General features: G+C 42.8%; 3 protein-coding genes across 3 annotated transcripts; 2 read left to right on the forward strand and 1 right to left on the reverse strand.

The window, feature by feature from the left end:
- Positions 1-872: 872 nt before the first annotated feature.
- saraf (store-operated calcium entry-associated regulatory factor) lies at positions 873-6,700 on the forward strand. The gene is made up of 7 exons (XM_056371465.1): positions 873-1,037; positions 1,413-1,591; positions 2,109-2,307; positions 2,400-2,678; positions 2,867-3,020; positions 3,101-3,219; positions 4,617-6,700. Exons 1-7 carry the CDS (start codon positions 971-973, stop codon positions 4,640-4,642), a joined length of 1,023 nt encoding a protein of 340 aa, XP_056227440.1. The 5' UTR covers positions 873-970; the 3' UTR covers positions 4,643-6,700.
- A 1,629-nt stretch (positions 6,701-8,329) lies between these two features.
- Positions 8,330-9,564, forward strand: tmem187 (transmembrane protein 187). Its single transcript, XM_056371473.1, has one exon. It carries the CDS (start codon positions 8,485-8,487, stop codon positions 9,268-9,270), a length of 786 nt encoding a protein of 261 aa, XP_056227448.1. The 5' UTR covers positions 8,330-8,484; the 3' UTR covers positions 9,271-9,564.
- A 348-nt stretch (positions 9,565-9,912) lies between these two features.
- On the reverse strand, positions 9,913-17,741 carry si:dkey-9i23.8 (galanin receptor type 1). The gene is made up of 7 exons (XM_056371474.1): positions 17,581-17,741; positions 17,364-17,427; positions 17,044-17,169; positions 11,711-11,849; positions 11,308-11,472; positions 10,295-10,376; positions 9,913-10,156 (listed from the first exon to the last, which is right to left on the reverse strand). Exons 1-7 carry the CDS (start codon positions 17,695-17,697, stop codon positions 9,947-9,949), a joined length of 903 nt encoding a protein of 300 aa, XP_056227449.1. The 5' UTR covers positions 17,698-17,741; the 3' UTR covers positions 9,913-9,946.

Consider the following 17,741-nt stretch of genomic DNA (forward strand, 5'->3'; position numbering starts at 1 on the left):
CTACATTCTTATTAATTAAGATACCCACTAAAAAGAAAAGAAAATGATTCACTCTTGTAACCTTCAAAAATATCTCTATAAACCAGTCTTTTAAGAACCAAAATGATATTTCACTTTTTTTTATTGATATTTGCATTGTAAGCAAATTGTAAAAGCAAATCATTCACATTTATTCACATTTATTCACACAGTATATATATATATATATATATATATATATATATATATATATATATACACTCTGTATATATATGTATAATACATTATAAACAACAGTTTGCAATGTGTTAACACACAAAGCCAATATAAAATCAACATAAAAAATGCCAAAACAGACAACAACAAATATTATATGTAATGTATATACATAGTGTGTGTGTCGTTTATAGTTAGAAGTTGTTTAAATTGATTTCATTTTCTTTTAACAAAATCAAATTTAACTTTATGTTTTTTTACAGTCTCACTATATAGTAAACTTCATAAATAATGTTTATTATCATGATGCTTTGCGTGGGTAAAAGCTGTTTTCATGTGTTCAGCCTCCACTACAGGTAGACGATAATAAATCTCTCTAATTCATTTTGCCATTATGCCTTTTGCCAATGAATAACAGTTATTCAACAGTTATTCACTGTTATTCAAGATAACTTCATCCAGGATTCATCAGTCCTTAAACTGCTTATGCATCGAAAATGTTGTTGCTCCGTACTGATGATGTGTTCACGTGAATTTTCCCAGATGGAAACTAATTTTTCCGACCCCACATGAACGCACGGTATTGACCACACGAATCCACTCTGTGTGATTGGTTGAACTGACAGTTTACATGGGTGTCGTGCTCTTTCCCCATTGGTCGGCGACAGCAAATACAAATGACGCAACAGGGAAGGTAAAGTTCGCTGGTCTTGTCATCATCTGTGTTCCGGTCTCCACTGTAGTTACAACTATAGCGGGCACATACGGCGGGGAGATGAAGCGGTTCATTACCGTTGTGTTGTCGTTTGTGATGGTGGGACACGTCCAGGCTTGGGATGGCGGTAAGTTCTGCTTCACTGTGTTTTAACGTTGTCAGGGTAACGTTACAGCCAACCACCATGTTCAGAAAATGTAACAAACACCTCCACTCCGCTCGCAGCCCATACCGGAAACTAAATTAGTTTATAGTCCGCGGGGTTAGTAAACTTTAATTAACGGCTTTATTAATGGTGAATAAGTCTTTTAAGATATTAATAAGACCAACTGCTGGGTTGCCAGGTTGTGGAAAACCATCCTCCAGCAATCTTTTTACACCTTTCCAACTGTTTGAGCATTGATCTGGGAAATGGCTGCAGGACACCTGATTATAGACATTTACAACTGCAGACCTGTAGGAGTATCGCTTACCCAGCCTGCTCCTCTCCTCCCCACTACAGGCAGTGTGCTGCTGCGGGATGTCCAGGTGTTGACACTGTATAAGGGTCGCTACACCACAGCAGGGCGCTCCAGCCCCGTCCCTCAGCTCCAGTGTGTTGGAGGGTCAGCAGGCTGCCAGGCCTTCATCCCAGAGGTGGTGCAGTGTCAGAACAAAGGTTGGGATGGAGTGGATGTACAGGTGAGGACTGAGAGGTGAGGTGGATGGAGTATAACTGAATGAATTTTTAGGATGCTTTGAGATCACTGTACATCATGCCGCTCAGCACAAAGACTGGTCACAACTCAGTTTTTGTTGTTAATATTAAAAACACAAATGTTTGCCACGACAGTTGCATAGGATGTTCTAAATTTTCCCATATAAATATTGGTCTGAGCCTAAGAGATTCAGTGTTGACTGAGCCTTATTCCAACAAACACAGCTGGCTGTGTTCACCAATGGGAAGCCAGTGAGGATGCCCGCTAGTGGGAGTCATTACATGCACCATGGCAGCTTCTTGGTGCTGCTTCTTCACACTCTCCTTCCTGTCCCAATGCCAGGAGGTGAGACTGACTGTAAACAAAGTAATGTCCATAACAGAACTCAATGTCAGTCAAATGTCAGTCTGTGATTTATTTGGAAACAAGAAGTCAGGACGTGTGTGTGTGATTGTGAATGATGTGGTCTGTGGCTATAACCCCTCCTCTGCTGTTCACAGTGGGAGTGTAAGACTGATATGGACAATGCGTACAAGTTTGGAAGGCTGGAGGTGAGCTGTGAGGGCTACAGCCACCCTGCTGATGCTTACATACTGAAGGGCTCCTGTGGGCTAGAATACTCACTGGAACTGACTGAAGAGGGCCGGAGGAGGACACAAGGCAGCTGGGGCTCCCAAAGTGGATTCAAGGGATTTGGAGGTCAGAGTATAGAGACTTGAGGTTGGTGTGGTTTAATTTTCACACACAGACTTGATATTGAGGAAATTTTGTTTTCTGTTTGTCTGTCTCAGATCTTGGGGGCTTCGCCTCCAGTTTCTTCAGCGCTTTTTCCGGAAACAAGTATCAGCAGCAGAGCCATCAGAGCTCATACCCCTCGGGCAGCGAGAACTCAGGTGGCCTGCTGGTGGTTGCTGTGCTTCTGCTCTTAGCCTATGGCGTCTACAAGCTGTTCCTCGTTGGGAACACAGCCCAGTGGGAGCAGGACGGAGGACAGGCTGGGTACCCTAGAGATAATCACTACGGCTCCACCGCAGGACCACCACCCCCGGGATTCAAACCTGACTTCACAGGTAGCTGATGCAGAAGGGTAGAGCAACAGTAGATGGTCTGGTCCTCCTGTTGGGGAGGGGGGTGGGTGAGTTGGGGTATTTCTTCTCTGGTACAAACAGCTGAATAAGCATCCAGCTTGTAGTGCTGGAGTGTGAAATAAGATTACAGCTGCCTCTCTGAAATCTGCAATGTATTCTTGTCTGCTCAGGCTATCGTGGTGCCAACCCAGGCTACGGTTTCCGTAGTGACTACACCCATGGACAACAGTACCCAGGAGGCCAAGCTGCTCCCGGCACAGGTGGAGGCTTCTGGACTGGCATGGGGACAGGTGGAGTGCTGGGGTATCTATTTGGCCGTCAAAGGTTAGTTAAGAGATGAGAGAACATCATTCCTCCTCCGCTTAAATCAGAGCCTTCAGGTTGTTTGTGTGATTGTTATGCAGAAACCAGCCCTATAACTACAACCACTCCAGTTACACCAACAGCAGACATCCTCCTGCTGCAGACTCCTCCTCCTCCTCCTCCTCCTCCTCTTCTTCCTCTGGGACACGCACTGCTTCAGGTATGTTGGCGAACAGAGCCACACACACACACACGAACGTCTGACACCTTTACCACCTCTGATATCAACAGCTTATTGGATGAAAGGATTAATCCTGATACTATATATCTAGTTGGAGTAAAAGAAACCTGTGATGATTTTTACTGTCATTACCTGGGTGACAGAGAGTATGAACTGTGAGACCACTGAAATGCTGTTTCTGACAATTATTGATGAGAACAGTCACATGGTCACTGTTGGTGTGAGAAGTCAGTGCCTCAGCATCTGGATTCGTGAACATTCAAGCATTTTGTTTTTATTCCTCCGCGCTGGCGACAGTCAGAGGAGCAGCCATTTTGTTTTCAGGTTGTCTGTCTGTCTCATTCTCGTGGACATGATATGTCAGTAACACCTTGACAAAACTTTTTCAGATTTGGCACAAACATTCAATAGGACTTAAGGATGAATTGATGAGATTTTGGGTATTTTTAAGAAACAAAAGAAAATTGAACACAAAATCAATTATTTTCAAAATATCCACTCTTTGAATTTTGATATTATCCACCTCTTACTTAACTAAATATTTTTTAAAGTACATTCATTTAGTTATACTTATTTAGCAGTAAACCATACTCGCACATTTTGTTTGCAGCTTTATGCTTAAATAATTTAAAATAATATTCACATCCCCATAACTCATAATCAGATAAGATTAGCAAACATCCATAAATTAATCAAATCAAACTCTGCCATATATGCTGCTCAACATTACAGATCAATCATTCAATATTAATCAAAATTATATAACACATCTACACCTTAAATAAATGCAATGCCTCTGGTTGATAATATTCATTTAGTCTTTACCAGTAGCGCCTTTACGTCGTACCACAAGCTGAACGTTGATGTCTTTCTCTGCTGAGACGCCGAGAGTCCACACAGGTGTTTCAATTTTCTGTGAATTGTTTTCCCCTGAACCCTGATTTAATATTCTGTCAGAACTGTAAGTGAAACTTAATTCCGGATTATCCATTTTCAACTTTCTTCCTTCATTTAAAAGAGATTTTTTTTTTTTACTTTTTTCCTTAATCTGAGTTTGAACTCATCACAGTTACCTGGCAACAGGTGTTGTAGTGTATTCTGTGACCTGATCTAAAACTTCAGCAAACATTTTATCAAACTTGACTGTATGCATTTTTTTGATATTTGTTACCAAATGGTGCCTTTGTATCCATGAAGCATCCTGCACTGGTTTAGCTGGCCCTGAATTTATTGATTATAATTCATGATATGAATTAGAATGAAATGTGTTTTCTTTGGTGAAGGCACTGTGATTCCAGAGATGAGTTGATGCAAGGTCTCAGCCGTTGGAGACTTGCCGTAGTTCCTGCTGGCTAACCAACATCTTTGTTTGTCAGGTTTTGGAGGTACGAAGAGAAGATAGAAGCTGTGGAAGTGCCCATATTCTCCACAGTGGATGACTCGAGCAGTTTTTAAAGCGGTGCACTCATGACAGATGAACTTGGTGTTTGCTGGTGGCAAGTGAAACATGACAAACGCCTCTCGTGCAGAGATCAACCTGTCAAACAATACAATAATTTTGCTACTCAGTACTGTGTTCCTCTGGAATGATCACTGGCCCTCATTTATCAAACGAACGTCAAACGAACGTTTGCCTACGTTTGTGTTTGCGTACGCACGGCAGAAAACCGTGCGTACGACCATTTCCACGCAAGCTTCGGTATTTATCAATTTGGACGTGAGCGGAAGCTACGATCAGATCTCACGTCAGGTCTGAGCTCGTGTACGCAAATCTGAGTCTGGATTTGCGGTGCAGCAGCAAAATCTGGCTGAGTCTGAAAATAATTATTAAACAAACCTCAGCTGTCATTAGCATAAACAGTCACATATTTAGAACAGATCAAAACAGATTCTTAAAACGGATAAAACAAGATAAAAAAAAATTAATTTTAAAAAAGCCCACGTTTTTTACTGATACCACTTTTTTGTACAATAAAACAATATGAGAGGCTAAATAGCCTAACATGACATCTAATTATTGCACATTAAAATTGAAATAATAATAAATACAAGCAGAAATGTGTGTTTGCAAATTAACTCATGGCAAAATTGTGTAATTGTTTTTTGTTTTTTCCGATGGGTGTGACACAACTGGAACAACAATTAAAAGCATCTGGTGAGATAATCATTGTTGCACTGTGGTTGGTCAGATGTTTACTCACTCCCTTATTTAAACAGATGCTTTGACAGTTATTAAATCATAACGATGGCAGATTTACTCGTTTTGGAGGAACAATACGCGCGTGTCAGACGTGAGCGCGTTTTCAGAGACCGCAGGGATCTCCAGATTGCTGGGTTTCCAAATTTGGTTGGAGCTACCATGCTATGAACTACCACTCTATAAATGTACAGATGATTTGTGATGCCAAGCTATCGCTTTTAAACGTGGTGGGCAGGTGGCCAGGACACACACACGATTCTTTTATTTTTCAAAACAGCTGTGTTGGCGCGCGGCTGCAGGAGGCGGCGCTGCAGAGCCAAACTCATCTCCGTCACCCTCTTCCACACAGCGGTTTTATGAGCTCCTTTGACCCCACTCTTCAGACTGCCAAAAAGCACATCCTTATTTTGCGCCACCTCGGATGTCAGGATGTCGATCTCCATCTCTGAAAAGTTTCGTTTTTTGCCAGTAACGCTTCTCTCCATGTTTGACCTTAGTGGGCGGGGCCTCCGAACCAGGAATATTTAAGGGCGTAACATGTTAATGACGATCGAATTCAGCCGCCGCATTTATCAAGACCCGATCATTCGTACGCTGGGATTGGTCAGATACGAATGTTTCATGAATCACACGTGGATCCTATCGTACGACCAATTCTGCGCTCAGATCTGCGCCTGTTTTCACGCAAGATTGATAAATGAGGGCCAGTGTGATTTCAGCTGCAACAGGATGCTCTTGTTTTTCTGTGAACATGTGGTTTGAGCTTTTGCCTACAAGCTTCAGCATTTGGAAGAATGTGGTTCATGTGGTTTAAGAAGAGGATCTTGATCTTGGAGCTTTTTGTGGGAAGATTTCAATTATTAACATGTATTGCAGTAACTTTAACAGGGCAACAAGGAGCAGATCAAAACGAGGCTAGGGTTAAGGTTGAAAACTGTTGTGGATCAGCTGTAAACACCCCCTGATGACATCATAGAAACTGTTCACGCCAAATAATTTTAAAGGAGCAGCGGCCTCACTCACTCAGTCACAAATATTTGGTGAGAGCTGGCTCGTGGCCACAAATCCCTTTTATGTTTTTGTGTAAATCGATCTGGTTTCATCAGTGCTTTGCTGTCACTTTCCATATCATTAAATGAAATCAGGTTAAATGTGTACAGAGATTTGAAATGTTGTAGTATACAGTTCTTTTTAGGAAACGTTGCATGATATTTTGGTAACTAGCTAATAAAGAGACAATAAAGTGTTTTTTTGATCCTGCTGCTTGTTGCTTTCCTTCCCAAGGGTAAAAACACTCATTACAGGTGACATACACTTGACACTTGAGATCATCTTGTGATTGGACCAGAGTGAAGAGCAGCTCTGCCTTTGTCTGTTCTCACTTTTTAATTATCACCTATTTAAAATATCAACATGCTCTGAACCGTGTCTGTCAGCTGTGTTTGGTGAAGAAGCAGCAACAGATAAAGTGCACCTGGTATTCCCAGGCAGTCTGCCATCCTGTACTGACCAGGCCCGACCAGCTTGTGAGATCTGGTAACAATAATTTACAATGTATACAACACTACAAGCAAAGACGCAATCCAAAAAAAGATCAAGAACGCCAAAAAAGAGGAAGCTGTGATTGTCTGCTTGACCTGCGGACACCAAGCTAAGACAACGGCAAAGGCAGAAAGAAGAAAGATTCCAACTGATTGAAATTAGCTGAAGTATCTGAGCAGCATCATGATCAGAGCTCAGGGAAGGAGCTTTACTGCTTCCTATCTTATCTCCTTTAGCAGAGGAAACACTTGAGTGTCCTTGCAGCAGCAACATTTAAAGCGACACATCATTGTAGTTTGACCACAACAAACGCACATAAATTTAGAAACAACAGAGTAGCTGTTTTATACTTGTGACCCGATCAAGAACTGATGGAAATCCTTGTCTGATAGACTGAAGCCCAAATCCATAAATCAGTGGTTCCCAACCTATGGGCGGGGTCCTGCAAGTGGGCCAACAAATCATTTGCCAAACAGTAGGCTGCAATTTTGGTGAAAAGATGTAAATCTAAAAAAATATATATCTATATATACATATATATAAATAATGTGTTTAAGTATTTTAAAGTAAGATGATCTTTTAAAATGTTTAAATACTCCTTCATTTTTTTAAGGCCTGTCACTAAAAATCACATCACATGGCAAAAAGTGGAGAATCAACATGGAGAGCTGGTTATTAACAGGAAGAAATAAAAGGAAAGAGAGTCAAGAGATTCTCATTAAAACAATAAGTGCTCTGAGCATTATTTGGTCTCTGTATAGTCACAGGGTCAGATGTGGGCCACCAGTATCTTTGAGATTTTCAAGTGGGCCAAAGGTTATATATATATATATAAATATATATATATAAATATATAAATGTTTCACTAAACCACCCCACCTACTAAATATATAAGGTCAGTGCACCTATGCCAGGAAACAATATACTCATGTCTGAATATCATTGCTCTGGCCCCTTCTTCAGTTCCTTACTTTGGTTAATGATGACTCTATATGTATATTCCTCCAATGGTATCTTACTTGAACATCTTCATCTTGTTTGCTTTGTTCTTGTTTTGAGCAGTATTGATGTTACTTCCTGTGAGGGATTAAAACATCTTTCTCAGCAGCTGTGATTCTGTTTGTCATTGTATTTATCTTTAAATAAAGTTAGTTTAAAAAAAAAAGTGTAAGTCCAGTCAGATTCTCTAAGCAGGTTGTCTTTTCCTAAGTCCTAAGGAAAGCTGAACGTTTAAATAATAGATTTCAAGAGTAATCAGTAAAGCCAAAAAGCACTGAGCAAATGTTCCGCTCTGTTTACTGGAAGTATAGAGTGGGGCGGGGCGAGCAGCGAGCAAGCCAATCCAAACCCTCCTACCACATGATTTTGATATCCGGAATAATAACAACAACAGCAGTTCCGACTTTTGATCCCATTCAGGAAAGTGAGAGAAACGTTAAATCTCATAGAGCTGGTGAGTCCACATGTGACTGTAGGAAGAGTGTAATGACCGGGAACAAGTCATGAAGTCGGCTCTGCTGCACGTGTCGCTGCCTGTCGCGCTCTGCGTCGCCTTGGCGAACACCAGCCTGTTCGACGGAGTTGAAGTGGACTTGTCTTATGAGCATTATGCGGAGCGACGGGTCGAGTCTCTGCCAGTTTTCCTGGCGATGCCCTGTAACTGTCTGGTGAACCTGGCCTATGTCTACGTGGGACTGTCCTGGCTGCTGTGGGACAGAGGCGACAAGGAGACGGCGCAGAGCCGCTACATGAGACAGGTGTTCGCCTTCATGGCGCTCTTTTACGCTCCTGTGCAGTGGACTCGCTTGGCTGTGCTGCGGCGCGCTCCCGCCGTGCTTGACCAGTGGTTCACCTTACCGATCTTCGCGTGGGTTCCTGTGTGGATCGGCTTCATCGACCGCGGGCCAGCAAGGTGGCGCGCGTCCCATGCGGCAGCGTTTGAACTGTGTTCGCTCCTCAGCTATGGTCTGGCGCTGGTGCACGAACGCGGCTTCGAGGTGGCGCTGGGCTGTCACGTTGTTATTGCCGTTTATAAGGGAGTTCGCCTGCAGTTGGAGCAGGGGGACGGTCACACGCGGAGATATCTGCTGCTCGCGATGCTGTCGTGTGCCGGATTCGTGGCGCTGAAGCTGCTGGATCACTGGCTCGCTCGTTACCGGCTGTTCCAGCGGCTCACCGGGCACTTCTGGTCCAAAGTGTGCGACGTGTTGCAGTTCCACTTCTGCTTTTGGTTCCTGACCGCGCTGACGCAGAGGGCCCAGGGAGAGAGCGCCGCGCGCCAGGACTGAGAGAGCGCCGCGCGCCAGGACTGAGAGAGCGCAGGTCCGCGGAGCCGCGGGGAGTAGCCTACCTCATCTCACATTAAGATTATTTTGTGACTTTGGCCTGTAGGTGTTGTGGCAGTTCACCAACTAAACCTTCTCTGGCGCCATTTTCTGATAAGCCGAGACTGTATGCTGTAATTAAAGCCTTTATTAATACACTAATGCTCCCTACATCAGTTATAATGTCCCTACATGTTGCTTACTCATCTTACTCATTAATAATCATTTTATGGTGTAATAAACAGTAGTAGAACAGTCTTTCTGTTTTGAGTCAGCATTTTGTTTTCTAATTATGCTTTTAAAAGTTTCACTAAAGATCTGATTAAAAAATAATCCGTTTAAGTGTGTGACTCTTCCTACTCCAGACACACATCAAGGAAGCTCTGACGCAATATAATGTTCACAGTACAGTCCACATGAAGAATGTACTGCAGAGAGCATCCATTTCTCAAAAACCCAGAACAGGAAACATTTCAGACTGAAACGCAAAGAAAAGCTCTGGGTCTTAAAATTGGAAATCACATCGATGACTTTAATTGAAATTTGGATTATTCACTGAATAGATAAACAAAGAGGAAAAAAGCAATGAGTTGATTGGAAGGAAAATGAGCTGTATCACTGTCGGGTTCTCCCCTCATGTTTATAGCTCACGTTGAGTGACAGCCGTGAGGACAGGCTCGGACTGTGCTTTCCTTTTGGTCCACAGCAGGGTCAGGCCTGCCACCCTGAAGTCGTGGTGGGAGCAGTAGATAAGAGGGTTCAGACCACAGTCCAGGTATGACATCACTGATGACAGTGTCCTTAACCAGGCAGGAGCCGGTGACAGGTCCAGCCTACCCAGCAGGATCAGCTGATTGGTGGATGGAGAGACAGAAACAAAGACAGTCAGTGAGTAGAGAAGCAGGTGTTGACTGTGGCTTCTCCACCTGTATACATGCAGGTACAGCAGCTCAGGTGATGCTTCAGAGTTACTGAGTGCATTTGTCACCTCAGACACAACAAAGGGAGTGTAGCAGAACACATAGGAGGCCACCAGCAGCGGTGTGACTGCAGACAGGTCTTCATCGCCACTGAGAAAAGGAGGAAACAAGACAGCTTTGTTTATGTGTGCACTATAATAGCACAGCAATATATAGTAAATATTACACTACATATATAATTGTATGTATTAAAACTACAGGGATTGTGCTCTGTAGTTTAGTCATGGTATCAACATGAAGTGAATATTTTTATTTCTTGTTTGCAAGTAATAGTGGTCAGTTAAAAAACATCAAAAGACACGAAACAACCACAAAGATGTGAAATAACCACAAAGTGACGCACAACGAGCACAGGGAGACTCAAAACCACCCAAAAGAAATGCACAACGACTGAAACTGACTGAAATCGACCACATAACATCTCAAAATGCCCACATAAACCGAAAGCAACCAAAAACAGATTAATAAAACGACCAAAATGCAAAACAACCACAAAGAGATTGAAAATGACCACAAAGAGATGTCAGACAACTACGAGGAGACTCAAAACCGGCACAAAAAAGCTGCAAAATATAGGTGCAAAACAACCAAAAGCTGACTGAAAATGATCACAAAAAGGCACAAAATTACCACAGAGACTGAAATCAACCATAAACAGATTCAAAACAAGAAAAAGGAGAAAAAATGACCAGAAAAACATTTAGGTGTAAAATCGCCACAGAGACCCAAAACGACGATGAAATATAAGATGAAATAAAATCATTTGGAAAGTTGTAGGAGGCTCGTGCTGCCTGCACTCATACAGGTAGTTCCACATGAGTCCTTATTTACCTGATTCTTGTAAACGCAGGTGGTTAGCATGATTCATGGTACCATAATAGTCACAATTATGGGAACTGCACCAAACTCCAAACCTTGGAACGTGTCCATTTTATATTACCAGGCATAAACAAGAATGTCATCTGAGCAGTCTCCAGCTTGTGTCATGTCTCTTGAAATCATCTTTTCTCAGGTGTTTTACCTGTTGCAGCTTGAGCAGCAGCCGGTGGCACTTAGCACAGAGCAGAAGAAGATGATGAGGAAGGGGAGGAAGATACAGATGGAGAAAGCACAGAGAATGTAGACCAACATGTCTGAGTAGCTGCTCTCCCAGAAGACAGCACACAGCATCTCTGCACTGTCATACCTGGAGGAGAGAGAAGACATAATGGAGAGGAATATGGTATGTTACCCCACTTACTATGGTTCAGTCATGATCCAGGAATCCATGTGGAACATCACTTTGTATTCTCACTGCAACCACATTTAGCTGCATGTATCTGTTTCATTACATATCATATGAAGTGCTTAATTTTATTATTCATTACTGTGTAGTAACTCTCATGAACTGTCATGTGTCATGTGAAAGCATGAAGTAGTAATACCTGATCCAGGTGTAGACAACAGGGACACTCCCAAACACCATCCCTGTCACCCAAGAAACCGAGCATGCTGTCACAATGACGACAAAGAGAGCACTTCCTCTGGAGGCCCTGCCAATCAGCCGCTGCACACAGAGGAGAGCTGTGAAGGAGAGTAGAAACCCTCAAACTGAATGAATTGAAGCTGTGGGACTGCTGTCTACTACAACGGCTACTGCTACTGCAGGTCAGGACAAGTTATGGAAAATAACTAAGTGGGTGGATTTAATTGAAAATGATTCATACCTTTACTTTAGAGCAGTGGTTCCCAACCTTTTCCAACTCAGGGCCCACTTGAAAATCTCAAAAATGTTGGCAGCCCACATCCGACCCCATAATGATATTGAGGCCAAATAAATGCGTTCTCAGAGCACATTTTGATGCTCCTGTTTTTGCCTTGGATGTAATGGTTAATGCACAATATATATATCTATATACAGTATATATACAGTACAGGCCAAAAGTTTCGACACACCTTCTCATTCAATGTGTTTTCTTTATTTTCATGACTATTTACATTGTAGATTCTCACTGAATGCATCAAAACTATGAATGAACACATATGGAATTATGTACTTAACAAAAAAGTGTGAAATAACTCTTAACTCTTAAATAGGTCTTATATTTTAGATTCCTCAAAGTAGCCACCCTTTGCTTTTTTGATAGCACTGCAAACCCTTGGTGTTCTCTCAATGAGCTTCATGAGGTAGTCACCTGAAATGGTTTTCACTTCACAGGTGTGTCTTGTCAGGGTTGATTAGTGGAATTTCTTGCCTTATTAATGGGGTTGGGACCATTAGTTGGGTTGTGCAGAAGTCAGGTTGATACACAGCCGACAGCCCTATTGGACAACTGTTAGAATTCATATTATGGCAAGAACCAATCAGCTAAGTAAAGAGAGACGAGTGGCCATCATTACTTTAAGAAATGAAGGTCAGTCAGTCGGGAAAATTGCGAAAACTTTGAATGTGTCCTCAAGTGCAGTCGCAAAAACCATCAAGTGCTACAACGAAACTGGCTCACATGAGGACCGCCCCAGGAAAGGAAGACCAAGAGTCACCTCTGCTGCTGAGGATAAGTTCATCCGAGTCACCAGCCTCAGAAATCGCAAGTTAACAGCAGCTCAGATTAGAGACCAGATGAATGCCACACAGAGTTCTAGCAGCAGACACATCTCTAGAACAACTGTTAAGAGGAGACTGCGCGAATCAGGTCTTCATGGTCAAATAGCTGCTAGGAAACCACTGCTAAGGAGAGGCAACAAGCAGAAGAGATTTGTTTGGGCCAAGAAACACAAGGAATGGACATTAGACCAGTGGAAATCTGTGCTTTGGTCTGATGAGTCCAAATTTGAGATCTTTGGTTCCAACCGCCAGAAAAGGTGAGCGGATGGATTCTACATGCCTGGTTCCCACCGTGAAGCATGGAGGAGGAGGTGTGATGGTGTGGGGGTGCTTTGCTGGTGACACTGTTGGGGATTTATTCAAAATTGAAGGCATACTGAACCAGCATGGCTACCACAGCATCCTGCAGCGACATGCCATCCCATCCGGTTTGCGTTATTTGGACCATCATTTATTTTTCAACAGGACAATGACCCCAAACACACCTCCAGGCTGTGTAAGGGCTATTTGACCAAGAAGGAGAGTGATGGAGTGCTGCGCCAGATGACCTGGCCTCCACAGTCACCGGACTTGAACCCAATCGAGATGGTTTGGGGTGAGCTGGACCGCAGAGTGAAGGCAAAAGAACCAACAAGTGCTAAGCATCTCTGGGAACTCCTTCAAGACTGTTGGAAAACCATTTCAGGTGACTACCTCTTGAAGCTCATCAAGAGAATGCCAAGAGTGTGCAAAGCAGTAATCAGAGCAAAGGGTGGCTACTTTGAAGAAACTAGAATATAAGACATATTTTCAGTTATTTCACACTTTTTAGTACATAATTCCACATGTGTTCATTCATAGTTTTGTTGCCTTCAGTGAGAATCTACAATGTAAATAGTCATGAAAATAAAGGAAACTCATTGAATGAGAAGGTGTGTCCAAACTTTTGGCCTGTACTGTATGTATATATATATATATATATATATATATATATATATATATATATATATATATACTAATATAGCAAACAAGTGTATGATATGGTCCGGTGGCTAAGTGGTTTGCCAAGGGACAACATAAAAGTTCAGTATCATTGGCTTATCACAGTGATAGTCCACAGTGATACATTCCATCAACGGCTGTAGATGTATACTGGTAACTTAGTTGATTAAGATTTTACATACAGCTAATAACAAATAATCAGTTTGCAAAATATCAGAATATTAGCCATGTATCCATATATTTATACAGTATATAGTATACGTTGACCTTGGGAGAACAGGACCAAATCCATTATTGTTGTGGAGTGCTGTCCCATTGTACTTGCAAGGAGATCAGGTAAAGAAGTTCACAGTAAGTGTGAGGTACACATGTTAGGGTGTCAGAGGTGTTAGGAGAAGAGGTCTCTCTGAAGAGATGAGTCTTCAACAGATTCTTGACAATAGAGAGACGACCTGCTCTGATAGACTTTGGTAGCTTGTGCCACCATTGGGGAACCACAGACCAGAACAGTCTGGACTCAGATTATATTGTAAGCAGGGAAAATGTTACTTGGAGGATTGGAGGTTTCGAGAAACAGCATAAGGCTGTATGATTGAATTAAATTAGTGCAGACTCAGAAGTCACTCTGCAGACAAGCAGTAGTGACTTGAATTTGACAGCCATGGGTAGTGTTGTAGTATTTCAGACTATTAAAGTTAAAACTGTTTAATGATTTATACTAGTGGATATTTAGGTGCTAAGGGTGAGTGGTCGTTTAAACATCTGCCTCCGGGAAACTATTTACAACCACTGATAAAGATCACCCTATGGCCATGTGTAGGGGGTAGCCGGAGGTAACAGAGGTAGATTAGTGGTAATTTATATGTATGCATTAACTGTCTTCCTTTGAGCGTGCTGAGCTTTAGGTGACATTTAAGGTCGGAGTCAGATGGGAAGGAGGAAGTCAGCAGAGCCAATCAGAAGACGACAAAACGACTGTGCACATTTCTTTGTTTGTACTTGTATAAATACACTGGATCAGGGAAAGTTAGGTTGTCAGACTGTGGACTGACCAACACTTGTTATTGGTTAGGAAAAGGCACATCTGATCCAGAATTCTGTAATTGTTCATTGCTTGCTGAAAAGATTCACTAAACAATTTGAACTAAATTCTTTGGTGTGGACATTCACTGGTCTTTTGAGTATTTTGAACACTGCACTCACCCTGTGGGGGTGAGAGTTTTTTTCTCTAAACAGCAAAAAGCTCCTTCAGTAGCCAGTGGAGGTCAGTGAGCAGTAGAGTGACATGTTCCCCTTCAGATTGATCAAAAACCAAACACACTGCTGCGTTCTGGACTTTCTGTAGGGGTTTCACTCTGTACGAAAGGAGAGCCACTAGAAGGGCATTACAGTAGTCAAGGCAAGAGATAACCATGGCCTGCACCAAGAGTTGGGTAGGCTACTGAGTCACCAATTTTTCTGATGTTGTGTAGAATAAATTGGCATGACCGAGAGAAGATGGTGAGAGAAGGAGAGCTGGTCATCAATCATGACATCCAGGTTCCTTATAAACCTTGATTGGGGTAGGAGCTGAAGTTATTGTAATGGAGAGAATGATTGGCCGGGATGAGCAAGAGTTCAGTCATAGAGAGATTTAGTTGACCAGTTTAGTTTAGTGACTTTGTCCATTTCCCTTACCTTACTGCATGTGTAAGTGGACAGCAGTGGTGATTGCTCTAAGACTGCAAGGGAAGCTCAGCTTCCCCTAAAATGTCAACAAAACAAGTGGTCAAATATGTCCTGTTGTGTGTACATTTCATTGACTAAATATGCGCTAGAACACGTTCATCTTTTGTTCAGAATCAGCTACTTATCACAGGTAACCGACACGACTTCTTCTCATTCATCCCCGCAGCGCCACAGAGCTTTACACAGTGTAGACGCCGAGCGTCTCCTGACTTCAATGGGGAAGCAGAGAGTGGGTTGTTCCACTGCAGCGAAACTAGACGGTCATTGGATAAATGCTGGGCTTTGTCCCGCCCATCGGACGCTCAGCGTCTCTGGGAGTCTATGGGACAGTGGGCTGGCCCGGACGCTCGGCTTCTGCATGATGATTGGATTATCTGTCTGAGGCTGAGTCCCTTTTTGATTGACAGCGAAATGAGCGAATCAGCGATCTTGAAGTATAAGCATCCACCGGAGCAGTTTTCAAGTTTTTAATTCCGTTGTTCGGAGTTGATTTGGAGACGTTACTGATCCTCAGCGACTTTGTCTTTGTTAAAATCGACTAGCTTTGTGTTTGGCGACTCTCTTCTGTCACTCTGCGAATTTACATATAAATAAACGGACACATTTTATGATGTAGGCCGAAAATGAGCTTCCCTTCATTATAAGACCAGCAGCCGCCATTGGTGGACAGGCAGTGATATTGGTTTACAGTGGCAATGCCTTTGTAAGTATATATTCTGGTGCCCAATGGAAATACCTGAAAAAGTTTTTTGGCTGAAGAAGAGTAAAGTGTCCCCGTCTCTAGTGATAAGAGCTTTTACTTGGGTCTCCAGGGTATCAAACATCTGCACAATGATGGAAACAGGGTCCCCAGGTACCAGGGGCATGAGTATCTTGTGGGTGCAACTGGAAGTGTATAGCTGGCGAGGGGTGCTTGGGTTAGGGGGTCTGCCCTGGAGCATGTAGAGGCTGGTGGAGGGGGTGTCCGGGCCTGGATGTCTCCCAGGGAATGAGGGCCTGTCCTGGGGGTATGCAGACTTTGTCCGCTTAACCTACCTTATTGCAGAGCATGGGTTCAGCAGAATGGACAGGTAGTGGTTGTACATTGATACAATGGCAATACCTTGAACAGACACTGGCATAAAATGGCTATACCTTTCAGTCTGTGACAATGGGGTGCATGGGTCACCAAGCAATAGCAATATCTGAGCTGTTAAGTTATTGCCATCAGACACCCTGTCCATTGACACCTGGAGAGTGAGGTATCTGGTGGAAGGAGAGTGTGTTGCACCAAAAGCACCAAAACTTTGAAAAATTGTATGTTCACAGGGGAAAGGACCAGAGCTCCTGTTTGTTGACCACATTGATCCTTGGAAAATCTAGATTTTCTTACTACCCTCTCCAGGATTTTTAGGACCTACTTCCTACTTCTTCTGTGCCTTATTCTGTATATCTAATGTATCAAATAAATTTTAAAAAAAGTACCTATGCTCCCTATGGAGGAGGTGATGAAGGCAAACTTCAGCAGGCTGACGACCTCACACCATGGTGACCTCTGACCTCCCGTCAGCATGGCCAACAGGGAGCCAGAGATGATGAGCAGGGAGCAGCCTTGACAACACAGTGGTTCATTATCAGAAATGTTGTCTTCCTGTACTGAGATTTCAAGCACTATGATGAAGATGTTACAATACTAGAGTCAAGAAAATGAGGTGGGTTGAGAGGTAGTGGGATACACCAAGAGAGGAGATTACAACGTATATTCTTGTAATGCACTATTGTTGGCCTTGGCATGTAAATTTTACCTAAATCTGACAAGGTGAGACTGATGAAAGGAAGCCAGTAACGACAGCAGAACTGACCCCTGCACTGAAAACGACAGAAAGAAGAAGAAAATATATTGAGATCATGTCAAAGTGAATGATCATCCAAAACCAAAAGATCCAGTCTATTTCAGCCACAGTACTTCATGGTCAGGAATAACAGTTCACACTAATATGAGGAACTGCCATCCCACCTTACCATGACTTTGACCAGCAGAACAAGACAGTTTCCCACAACTCCCATCACCATCTCCAGTCCCAGCACAGCCACCAGCAGCCACCTCTCTGCCTCTGTCCACAGACATTCCATGAACATTGTCCCATTAAACCACTCAGCCACTGGGAGACAGGAAACACACA

This window comes from Seriola aureovittata, chromosome 3, assembly GCF_021018895.1.
Source record: "Seriola aureovittata isolate HTS-2021-v1 ecotype China chromosome 3, ASM2101889v1, whole genome shotgun sequence".
In the NCBI taxonomy this organism is placed as follows: domain Eukaryota; kingdom Metazoa; phylum Chordata; class Actinopteri; order Carangiformes; family Carangidae; genus Seriola; species Seriola aureovittata.